Here is a 12651-nt window from a genome sequence, read left to right as displayed (position 1 = left end):
TCTACGTAATAATCCGTCATGACTATTTCTGAAGTTGGTACACATAGATCCGCTTCTAAACACATTTCTTTTTTTTTTTTTTCTAAACACAGCTGCCTGTGGGTCCTTGCTGCGAGCACCGCACTCACTCTGCCCCCCACCACCCCGAGGTGTGTTCGGGTTGTTTCCATGTTGGCTTCCTCCTTCTTTTTAATTATTAGCAGTTGTTATTAGCAATTTTCTTTCAACTACTCTGGTTTCTTTATCTTATGCTGTGCCTACGTTGCAGAGGACAATCTTGCCTCAGGACAATTAAAGAAATGATCCATTAAAACGTTTTCCTTTAGAGTCACCCTGATGTGGTCTGGAGACTCTAGCCCTCCCCATTTCAGAGACTCTGCCACCATGTCCATGTTCTCTGGGGTGGCCCATGTTCCCTGAGCCATGTGTGAGCCTGGGTGCCAGGCCTCGGGTACGGCAGCTCAGCCAATTCTCTTATAGGTGAGAGTATGGACTCTGGGTTTGAATCCTATCTCTCCTTGCTGAGCGGTCTTTGTGTAGTCAGCTCTTTAAGCGGGGGGCCTCTGTGAGGATGAAGGTGGACTTGGGCCTTGCCCAGCACCATCTCTGTGCCCAGCCAGACTACCCCACTGCACCGAGTGGGACTGCCCCCTGCACCCAGCCAGATTGCTCCCCTGTGCACCCTGCCTGTGGGAGGAGAGACTTGATCTGCATCTTGGGGGGTGAGAGGAGTTCCCTGGGGAGGAAGTTGACATGAGGGACCTGCTCCCACAGAACTCAGAGGGACAGAGGTTCTAGGATCAGGAGTGATATGGTTTGGCTGGAACGAGATGCCAGGGTGACTGTGGGGCCGCATGGTGCCACGTGGGGTCATGGGGTAAGGGCCCCTTTGCCAAGTACAACTGGAGGTGGACTGGATCCTGACTGTTCTGGGGAGCCACTGAGAGGCTCTCTAAGAAGGGAAATGACTCAGTCTGGGCTTCATTTTACGTTTAGCAGCAATGGAAGGTGGATGGGGCAAGGTCTATGTGTTAGGGTACCAGGCTGTGGCCACTTTAACCCAGGTGTTGGCCGGGTCCCCTTGCTCTTCAAGTAGAATTGGGCACAAACCTCCACCCCACACAAGGATGTCCCTAGTATCTCTCCAAAGGTCCCTGGTGTCAGACTCCTGCTCCTGCTGAATTCTGCAGCTCCGTTCTGGGTGCAGGGACCCCTGTGGGCACAGTTACCTCCTGGCCCTTCCCCACAGGATCAGTGGGCAGGGTCCTCTCTGTGGGTCCGGAGCAAAGGTGCAGGCTGATGTTGCTGGTGGTACAACAAACAACATGGCATTGAGCTCATGACTGTTTCTGCCTCCAGGCAGTGACAGCTGCTTCTGAGTGGGCTCTGTCTTCCCATGGCCTCAGGTGCTCCTCAGCACCCCCGGCCCTCTCTTCCTGACCCCTCAGCCTGCAACCCCCAAATTCCCATTCTCCTGTCCATTTCTGGGGCAGGTAGACCTGGTGCAGGTCTGCTCTGAGCCACTCCAGCTGTGCCCAAGAGGAATCCCTTTCATCAGCAAACATACTTGGGGAGGGGGTTCCTCACAAAGATGGTCTCTTCCCATTGGTGGCTCCGCCATCAGATCTACTCACTGGAGGGGCTGAGGAGTCAAGAAAGGTGACATGAGCACATCCTGTGGAAATGAAAGCACCTATCTTAACTCTACAAACGGAGGGAGACCAGTCTGGACTGCTAATCAGCACATGGGTTTCCCAGCGTCGTGCTGACCCCAGCCTATTTTAATTGGTTCTGTGGTCACTGATGATTCTCTTTAAAGAAGTGGCCTTGAACTTTTTTTTTTTAATATTTTATTTATTTATTCATGAGACACACACATACACACACATACACACACACGCAGAGACAGAGGGAGAAGCAGGCTCCATGCAGGAAGCCCGACGTGGGACTCGATCCTGGGTCTCCAGGATCACGCCCTGGCCTGAAGGTGGCACTGGGCCACTGGGGCTGCCCTGAACTTTCTTCACAAGAAACAAGGTAGAGCCCAAGCTGGCTGGTCTCTTACCTGGAGGGCTCTGCTTGGTGGTTGGCGGATGGGCAACGGAGGGCCCGGGGTGACTGGCTCAGGCTCCGTGGGCTCTAGTTTCTCCCTCTGCTCTGTGGGCATGACATTGCTTATTTACAGATTATTGCAAGGTTGCGGTAAGGCAACACGTGCTTCTGGGTAATCTGAACATATGAGAACGTTGGTGTGGGCTGCATTGTGTCCCCCCCAGTCCGTATGTTGAAGTCCTAGCCCACAATATGACCGATGTGGGGCCTTCAGGACATAGCTGAGGTCAAATGAAGTCTTAAGAGTGGCCCAAGCTGATAGGACGGCCTGGTGAAAAGGGTGAGCAAGAGCACCTCCTCCTGGTCTCTGCCACCTGAGGACACAGTCTGTGGGGCAGGGGGTGCTCACTGAAGCCTGGCCGGGCTGTTGCTCCAGTCAGGGACACCCAGCGCCCAGGGCTGGGACAGGGCCCAGTCTGTTAGGGCTGCCCGGGCTAACACAGACACGTGTTCCAGCCACAAGCAGTCTGTATTCAAGGAGCAGCTTCAGAGTGCCCACCGCCCTGCTGGGCATGGGCTTGTGGCCTTCTGCCCCTCAATGCAGCTTCTTCTGTGGCTTCTGGGCCCTCATCTACTGATGCCTGTGCTTATTTTCCTCGTTGGCCTTCTTTCTTTTTCTCTCAACCTCTCCCGGCCCCACTGTGCCTTTGCACATGCTGTCCCCTCCCTGTGATGCAGGTCTTTGCAGGCTCACCTTTCATAGGTGTGCTCCTCCGAGAGCTTGTCAAAGACAGGGCCCACCTCCACCCCCTTCCCATACCACCCGGCTTCTCTCTTGCCTCTGCCCTGAGTCTCCTCCCACCAGGCATCATGCCCTGAAATTCAATGTGTACCTATTTATTATCTATTTGTTCTTCACTGGAATGTAAATGCCCTGAGGAAAGAGGCCTTTTCTCTTGTTCCTGCTCTATCCCTACAGCTTAGCAGAGAGGCTGTCAACCACACTGAATGAATGATCAAATGAATGAATAAGTGAATGAACTGATCTGTGTGAAGTTTCATGCCCAAGCATCCAGCATCTTGTGAACTAGACCCTGAGCACCTTGATTTCCAGCACCTCATGTTATCCCTCATTTTAGCTAGAGGCCAGCTGGCCCTGCCAATGGATTTCCCACAGAAAAGTTGTCACAGGTGAATGGGGTCGCCACTGGGGCTAGGCTGTGGAACGGTCGGCCTCACAGTGCTTTCCCCTACCCTTTCAACTGGAACATCTCTGAATTGATCTGTTCCCCATGTTGGGTTTCTATGATAAGCCCCATTAGAAGAAACGGCTCTACAGCTAAGAGAAGACAGAAAGCTATAAGCAGAACCACCTTCCCCATCCCACATGAGGGACAGGAACTTGCCCACACGTGGACGGTCAGTGGCAAGATGCTCACCTGGTGTGTCATGGCCAGGGATCCAGGAATTCTTGTTATATGTGTGGAACATACTTGCTTTCTCAGATGCCATAAGTGACTTTCATTCTCCAAGGCCTGGGGATAGGGAAGGATTAGTGGTCACCCCTGGTCTCTGGCAGTTCCAAACAAACCCCGGGTGCAGATGTCCCCTGACTCTCATGCTGCAGGAGCCCCGGGGAGGACCCGAGAGCCCCAGTGGGACACTATGCAGGGCACAGTGCTTTCCCATGGGGATGGTTTCTGAGAAGGACACAGAGCTGCCCCTCCCCCATGTCCCCAGCACCCTGACAGTCCAGGTGGCAGTGGAATCACTTTTCTGATGGCTCATTTGCTGCCGTCTCTCAGAGGGACATTTTGTGTACCTTTGCTTTTTCTCCCCTTTCCTCCCTTTCTTCAGAGGATTCTGTGGCACATTTCCTGACTGGAAATTTTGTTAGCCATTGCTGCAAATCCAGATGTACATTTCATCCCTGGCAATCAGCTCTTATCCTTGGGGAAACCTAATTAGGTATTACAGGACTTGTGATGTTGTTTCCATGGAAACCCCCATAGTAATGGTGTACATGCATAATATATGCTCCAGGATTTAAATTATAATATATATATTATATATATATATGTATATATATAATATATATATTATTACTGGATTTTAAGAAAATCTTTAATTTTTTTCTTTTGCTTTTTTTCTGCATATATTTTTTTAAATGATGAGAATCTTCCCTGGAGTTCTTCTCCCACAGAGAGAGAACAGTAGCGAACACAAAAGGCCCTTTTCACTTCCTCTCCTTTAATTTAAAAAAAATCATAGTTGCATGAGAATTAAAGTTTTCAGGTTACTCAGAAAATGTCTAGGCAGGATCTCCCATAACAGCTGAGAACATTTGATGAAAGATGTTGCTTATGTAAAGAACCTGAAAGACCTCAGGCCTTCAAAATTGAACAGGGAAGTTAGCGAATCCAATGAATCAACTCCAAACTTATTTTGCCTAAAAGGAACAAAAAAAAAAAAAGAAAGAAAGAAAGAAAGAAAACAAAAAAAAAGAAAAAGGCTGGTTTCCTGGGTGCCTCCAAGAGACATGCAGGAGCTCTGCTATTGTGACCAGGGGGCTGGAGGACTGGCTCCTGCCTGCCTGTCTGGGCCCCACAGCTGATCCCTGTGGGCATGAGATGCTTTGCACTGATGGGGTGCAGGGGGAACCAGGTGGCCTTTGGGTGCCGGGGGTCTCGCAGGGCCGATTTGGGAGAAGCTCAGAGACCTGTGTGTAGGCTGCCTGGCTGAGGCAGGGCCGCAGAAGGGAGGACCTGCCGGCTCCTGGGAGAGAAGCCACTCTGTGCCACGTGCCACAGCTATGATGCAACGGTTTCTGGAGAATTCATAAGTAACTAAATTTAAAAAATGTATATATATATATACCTCTAATTGGCCATTTGACGAAAGAATGCTCACACTGACCTCTTTGCTAGCTGCCAGCTAATCAATTGACCCCCCCCCAAACTTACCAGCAAGTCACAGTCCCCAAACTCCGTGCAGTTCTCCCTCCACCCGCGGCAAATTCTGTCTTGCCTTTGTTCTTTGATTCTGTCTAAGGGCTGACTTCTCACCAGTGAGAGGCGCTTAGCATGCGAAATAACCAAACTGCTTGCAAAATAGCTTTGTAAAGGCATCGAGTCATCCTCAGATAAATGAAATGGTGTGTTCCTGGAGGGGGCGGGGTGGAAAGGAGCCCGTGTGCCCTTGTCATGGGCCCTCCTTGATGGTTGCTGACCCACCATGCCTGGGGAGCCCTGCCAGAGCCTCACGGTGGGGGTGGCCGTGCCTCTGGGGGGCTCTGGTGGAGAAGCTACGGGGAAATGTTGGGCTCGGCAGGCAAATTACCCAACTCTCCTAACACGCGCACTAAGTGCATGAACTAGTTTTGTACTGTGTTACTTTTGTTGCATAAGAAAGCACCCCCAAAATTAATGTCTTGCAACGATACTCACTCACTCATGACTGGGTCAGTCATCTGGCTGGGGCTTCCCCGGGGCGAGCGTCTGTCACATGCAGCTGGTGCTGGCTGAAGGCAGGGGCATAGGACAAGCGGGGCCAAGTGTCCACAGCAGCCCCATTGCATGACCCTTCCTGGCCTCTGCGACATCACAATTTCTATGTCCCACTGGCCCAAGCAGGGCACACGGCCAAGGTCAGATTCCAGGGGCTGAGCAGTGGAAGGCAGCTCTTGCTGGGAAGAGAGGCGAAGCGCTGTGTGAGGAAGCAAGCGAACAGGGTGGGAGCCGCTTGCATGAGCTGCCACACCACGTGTGTCTGATACAGGCCTTCCCAGGCTGCCAAGCCCCGCCGAGCCCCAGAAGCCTCCCAACGTGCCCTTTCCTGTGAAAGCGACTTGAGGTCGCAAGCTGATTCCTGGACATGTATTGGATTCATACTTATGTCCCCACTGTGTCCTCACCTAGCTGGTTCTTTTTTATGAGGAATAATTGACAACTGCGTACGTTCCAAGTCTACATGTGGGTGACAGGCATGGGGCAGTTCGTGAACACACCCCTCACCCCACATTACTTCCTTCTTTCTGGGGGAGAGTGCTTAAGATCTACTCTCTGAGCAACTTTCCAGAGCTGCCTGTGGTGTCCGACTGGCGATGGTCAGATTTACAATTTTTTTACTTTATGATGCCAGGAAAGTGATAAAAGCATACTTTGAATTTTGTTTTTTTAATTTTTTTTTCATACTTTGAATTGAATACAGGCCTCTTCCTGGGCTAGGAATTGGGAGATGGTCATCCGTCATGATACATGGTACTGGCCGTTGCTCCCACGTAGCCTTGTGGTCACTAGGGTCAGCCACCCACACGCTATCCTCCAGTCAGTCCCCATACAGATATTCTGTTTCTCACTTCCAGTCCAGCATTCAAAACATTGTAAAATAGGCTTTGTGGGAGATGATTTTGCCCAACTGTAGGCTAGCATGGGTACACTGAGTCTGGTCCAGGTTGGCCAGGCCGATGTTTGGGAGCTTAGGAACTCTGTTTTAAGTCGAGGAACATCTGTAGTCAGTTGTTACCAATTAATTGATCTGTTGAACTGAGTGGAGTCGCGTTGAGTTTGTCCTTTCTCTCTAATCACAAGTTCCGTGAAGGAGTGTGGGATTGCTCTGTTGCATTAACCCTCCTCCTGAAGCTCCCAGAATGACACCAATAGGCGGAGAACCCTACAGGCTCCCAGGACCAGCAGAAGGATCAGGTGCAGAGCCAGCTAGGTTCAGGGCACCGTCTGAGGAAGGTGAGGCCCTGGCTGGTAGGCCTGGCACTGGGTGCTGCTCCTTTGGGCTGGACAGACCCACATGAGTGAGATCACCTCTGGAGACTCAGGAGGCTGCAACTCTCAGCAACAGGGACAGCGTGGCATTCCTTCCCCACTGGGGGAGGCCCGCGTTTGAGGGGTGATAGTAGGAAGAGACCCGCTGGTCCACCCAGGCCTGCAGGCTTTTGTGAGCAGAGGCTTGTGGGCTCCCTGTGCTCCCTGCCCCAGGCCAGGCCCATATCACATCAGCGTGCTCCTGCTGTTCTCATGGCAAATGGCTGTTCCAGAACCCAGGCTTCAAGGCTGGGGCCAACGCACTGGGGAGGACAGTCCTTTGTTGTGGTTGCTTCCTCTCTGCCCTCACCCCTCTGCCCAGCGCTGCTTGAGATCCTGGTTCCAGATTAGCTCCAGAACTTTCTGAGACTTGAAGTCACCTGGGACAATGTATTCCAGATCGGACCAGCCCCTGGGAATGGAGGGCACCCTGCCATGGCGGAAGGTGAATCCTTAGGTACTTCATTGGTCACAGGCTCAGAAACGAGTTTTCCATGGGAATTTCCATCCTGGGTGGTGGACAGGGGTGTGACATGGTCATCCAGCTACACCTGTTTATTCACTAAACTTCCTTGACTCCCCACTGTGTGCCTGCCGCCCTCCCAGGAGCTGGAGAGAGAGCACACATGCCAGGAGAACACCAGGAAGGGGGAGGCGCCCAGCCAGAGAGTCCAGGGGGATGGCAGTTTGGGGACCACCTGACCTGCTCCTGGCTCCTCCTCTGAGGAGGACACAGCCCCTGTCCCTCTGGAGTTCGGGCTAGGACCAGTGGCTCCCAGTCTGGGAGACCCTTTAGAGTCAGCTGGGAGCTCAAAGAAAAGTCCCAGTGCCAGGGTCTCACACTCAGAGTTGCAAACCTGCCTGGTCCGTGTTGGTCCGGGGACGGTGTTTTCAGCAAACTCTCCAAGTGACTATAGCGTGCCTGGGGGAGCAAGAACACGGTGGGTATGCACTGAGCTCTGCCACGGGTAAGGGACGCACAAGGCATGAACAAGAAAATGGCAGGCTGGGTCCTGCCTGAGTCTGAGAGGGCGGGGCTGCCCTGTGACTCCCAAGGGCACAGGGCGTCCTCATGCAGGACAGCGGCAGGATCCCTGGGCATGTTGGGCCCCCTTTAGACCCACAGTTCCCTGTGCTAGAGCCCCATCTGGCAGAGGCTCCCAGTGGGCAGCCTGAAATGGTCACCTGCCCATCCCTTGGCCTGCCCCAGACACCCCGCAGACACATTGTGTGATTGCCCCCAGGCCAGCCAGTTTAATAATCCCTCACATTTTTCTAGCAGTTGGTAAAGACAGGCAGGTTCAGGAAGAATAGTTCCATGACAGAGAGGTAGAAGCAGGCCCAGAGAGATGCATGACCCACCTACGGTCATACAGCTAGTGCCTGCGTGTGAGGATCCCCGTGGTGCTCACCAGCCTGGACTCTGCTGCCTCCTGCCCCCACCCCACACCAGGACACGAGGCAGGCAGTGTCACCGCCCAGGGACCAGCATCTTCTGTAATGCTGGGCAGAGCCATGAGGTGCCCCCTCTTTAACATGGACAGTGTACAGTGTCCATCCCCAGCGGGGAGTCAGCGAGGTCTGTGACTTGTTGCTTAGGTTCTTGCCCACAGTGAACCCAGTTATTATAGTAACCTGATGCAATTCTTTATTATAGGATGGATGGTTTTCATTTTGTGTTTGAAGAGTCTGGTCAGTAGTCACATTGCCATGGCTTGGCCCCGTCAGTGGCAGTTAGGAGCAGAGGGGATCCACCCAGCAGCCATTAGGGCTTTTTTGTCTGCAGAGGTAGAAAGCTGTATCTGAAAGTTGTCTCCCACCCCCTCAGCTCAGCAGCACTGCAGAAGGCAGGATGGGAGTCCTGGCTGGGTGCTGGGCTGAGTACCTTTCCTGGCTAGGTATCACACCTTCCTAATTAGAGCCATTGAGCCAGGACTATTTGCACAGTGCCTCCTAGCTCCCCTCGAGGAGGCTGTGCTCAGGGCTGGTTTGTTTAACCTTGAATCCTCAGGCGGATGTCTTTGAGAACAAGGCCTGGGCTTTCCCGATGTGTGAGTCCTAGCACCAGCCAGGGCTGGGCACCCAGCAGGTGCTCACCTTCATGGCAATGTAGCAGGGACGCCCACTGCAAGGAGGGCCTTCCATCATCCCTGAGCCCATTCCCTCGTAGCTCGGAGTAGTAGCAGCTGGGACTTCCCGGCTGATAGGCAGGATTCTGATCCCCTGTGCACCCGAGTCCAGGGCAGCCTCACAGTCCTGGCCACCAGCAGAAGTAGCCTGAGAGACAGGAAGGCTCACAGTATAGCCAGGATCACAGAGCTAGTTAGTGTTGGGGTCCTGACCCTGACTTACCCAGGATCACAGAGCTAGTTAGTGTTGGAGTCCTGACCCTGACTTACCCAGGATCATGGAGCTAGTTAGTGTTGTGGTCAGGGTCCTGACTTACCTGGAATCCCAGAGCTAGTTAGTCTTAGGGTCAGAGTCCTGACCTGCACACCCTGGCTCCTGGGACCCCACCGTTAACACTCTGTGGCTTGTGGGGGGTCAAAGTCCTGCCAGCACACGGATATCCCTTTTCTGCTTGGGGAGAGGAACCTGCACCAGCGCTGGGGACTTCGCTCATGCAGGAACATGACTCTTTCACCTCCACATCCCCATCCGGGGCCTGGCAGGGGGTGCAGGATGGTGTTTTAACCAGAACGAGCGGCTCTTCCTCCTCTTCATGGAATGGCTAGTTTAGGGGCGCCTTGAGGCAGGAAGGGGCCTGGGAAGCAGTCTGGAGTCTCGAACAGGGCCCTGAGCACACAAGGCAGACCTCCCTGGAGGGCCCCGAGGTGAGCTCTGGCCCCTCTAACAGGCTCTCTGCTCCCGCCAGCTCTTTGTGATCGACAACGGCGCAGACGACTGGCGTATTGCCATGACCTACGAGCGCATCCTTCACATCAGCCTGGAGATGCTGGTGTGTGCCATCCACCCTATCCCCGGTGAGTACAAGTTCTTCTGGACAGCCCGCCTGGCCTTCTCCTACACTCCGTCTCGGGCAGAGGCCGACGTGGACATCATCCTGTCTATCCCCATGTTCCTGCGCCTGTACCTGATTGCCCGCGTCATGCTGCTGCACAGCAAGCTATTCACTGACGCCTCGTCCCGAAGCATCGGGGCACTCAACAAGATCAACTTCAACACCCGCTTCGTCATGAAGACCCTCATGACCATCTGCCCTGGCACCGTGCTGCTTGTGTTCAGCATCTCGCTGTGGATCATCGCTGCCTGGACGGTCCGTGTCTGTGAAAGGTAGGGCTGCGTCTGCACTCCCAGCGGCTGGGCGGGAGGGGTGGGTGGGAGGCACAGGTGCAGGAGGAGGGGCAGGTGCCTGTACACCTAGGGGAGGGCTGGAAGGGGCATGCGGCCAGGTGTGCTGGGAGCCTGCACCACCATCCTTGGTGGGCGGGTCGTCTGTAAGCCAGTGTGTGCTCATGTTCTGTGCCATCCCTCGCCTTTCTCATGGGTGATACTTTGCAATTCTGTATTATCTTTTCGTCTTGGGCATTAACGATGCTCACCAACATTTTCAAGGCTTTGGGAAATTGTGCAGTGAGGAAACTGGTTTAATTTTGTTTAATATAGATTTTCTCAAAAGTGTTCACCCAGAAATCCTTTTTGTTGTATGCTATTGATGCCTCACTGCCCACTGTGTGGTACACACAACCAGCAGCAGTGTAGCTAGGAACTCATTAGAATGTGGAACCTCAGGCCTCATCCCAGGGCTGCTGAGTACACATGCATTTCAACAAGTGTACCTGGTGACTGGCAGGCACCTAAAAACTTGAGAAGCATGGTGTGGAGGGAACATACTTTGGGAAACACTGTTTCAGGAGCTGATGCTGAGCAAAGAGGAGGATGTGGCCTCACGGAGAGACCCACCTGCAATGCAAAGTGCCAGCCCCTCTAAACTGCCATCACTGAGGCTTGAGGGCCAGACAGTGCCACCTCCTCCCACTGTCACCTCAAGCTGCCTGCGAGGACTCCTGTCCCTTTCAGGCTAGCCCTTGATATTCCTTCCAATCTGAGTTCCCATGTGGAGTCTGAACACCTCTGTTAGAAACCTAGATTCTCTAAGTTGCTGTGAGACCTTGGGCAAGTCACTTGACCTCTCTGGGCCTCAGCATTCTTGCTTTATTTTTTATTTATTTTTAAAGATTTTATTTATTTATTCATGAGAGACACAGAGAGAGAGGCAGAGACACAGGCAGAGGGAGAAGCAGGATCCATGCAGGGAGCCTGATGTGGGACTCGATCCCGGGACTCCAAGACAACGCCCTGGACCAGAGGCAGGCGCTAAACCACTGAGCCACCCAGGGATCCCCAGCATTCTTGTTTTAAAATGAGGATCTCTTCATTTTTTAAAAAATGATTTTATTTATTTATTCGTGAGAGACACAGAGAGAAAGAGAGGCAGAGACGCAGGCAGAGGGAGAAGCAGGTTCCATGCGGGGAGCCCGACGTGGGACTCGATCCTGGATCTCCAGGATCATGCCCTGGGCCGAAGGCAGTGCGAAACCACTAAGCCACCGGAGCTGCCTGAGGATCTCTTCAGAAGGAAGGAAGAGAAGTTCACTTGAGAGACGTTATTTTTATTACATGGGGAGGCCCGGGCAGGCACCCTACATAGTCATGTGGACCCTGGCAGTCTCCTTTAACTTGCTCATTGCTGCATCACCAATCTTCCATGCACCTGTGTCCCAGCAGAGACAAGAGGGATGAAGGAGAGTTAGCTGAAAACCTCTCACGTGGGTACATTGAACCAGATTTCCCACCTATTTTAAGATGTTCTGTTTGCAGATATTTCTTCCAGATATTTGGCCAGTAGACTCACTGTCAAGGGCGTTCTTCTGCTGCAGGACAAGGGCCCCCAAGCATGACAGGGTCAGTCCCTGCTGGCAGTGCTGGGTTGGGAGACACTTCTTGTGTACAGAGCCCTGGGGACTAAGAACCCCACCTCAGGGCAGCTGGTGCTGCAGCACCTACTCTAGGAGAGGCTGCATCTCACGCCGCCTGGTGAGCCCTTCCTGGTGAGCACTCTTTGCAGTGGGGAAAGCCTATGCGTGGATCCCAGCCCCACATCCTCTACATGCTCCTGGCTGAGCCACATCCGGCTGGTCATGGCACCTCTCTGGGCCTCAGTTTTGTTACCTGCAAGCTGGGGTAGTGACACCTACTTTCCAGGATTTGTCATTGGAACAAAGCGAGTAGTGTGTGGCCCTGCCAGCTGTAGTGCGGCAATGGTGGGAATCCACCGTAACAGTGGAGCGCTCTGGGGAACCCTTGAGAATTCTGTGGCTGCTTTGGATAATGAGAAGCAGCCAGTTCCCACCCCAGGTGGGCCCCTACTTTCCTGTTCTACTTTCCAAACGGTTGGAGCTGAGTCTATAACAACTGTGACTGAATTTGCAAAGCCCTTTCCGACATTTAAAATGCTCCGCAGCCTGACACCCGGCCCGCTGGGCATGTATGCTCACCTGTGCTCACCCGTGCTCACTTGTTCAGATGAACGAATGAACTGGGCTCAGACAAAGTGTCTGCAAGTGAGATTCATTGTTTATTGAACCTGCCACAGGTCGGTGACTATTTTTACTAGCATGCTCCCAAAGTACTCTGTTGCCTTGTACTTCGCGTGGAAGGGCCTGCAAGGCTCCCGAGTAGCCCGCCAGGCCTCTGCCCAAAGACACAGCTGGCCCAGCTGAAGGCCGCAAAGAGCAAGTCAGAGCCCTCCTGGAGCTGC

At 53.1% G+C, this 12651-nt stretch overlaps 1 protein-coding gene across 6 annotated transcripts in view; it reads left to right on the top strand.

Annotated features, from left to right (window-relative positions):
- The window catches only part of KCNN3 (potassium calcium-activated channel subfamily N member 3), a 133180-nt gene that overhangs the window by 65675 nt on the left and 54854 nt on the right, over positions 1 to 12651 (top strand). For all 6 annotated transcript variants that reach the window (XM_077900858.1, XM_077900857.1, XM_077900856.1 and 3 more), the window contains exon 3: positions 9745 to 10163. In XM_077900858.1, the coding sequence (XP_077756984.1) occupies positions 9745 to 10163 (419 nt within the window). The remainder of the gene's footprint in view (positions 1 to 9744; positions 10164 to 12651) is intronic.

This window comes from Canis aureus, chromosome 6 (assembly GCF_053574225.1).
Source record: "Canis aureus isolate CA01 chromosome 6, VMU_Caureus_v.1.0, whole genome shotgun sequence".
In the NCBI taxonomy this organism is placed as follows: domain Eukaryota; kingdom Metazoa; phylum Chordata; class Mammalia; order Carnivora; family Canidae; genus Canis; species Canis aureus.
The sequence above is the reverse complement of the archived record's forward strand: the minus strand, read 5'-3'. Positions and strand labels throughout refer to the sequence as shown.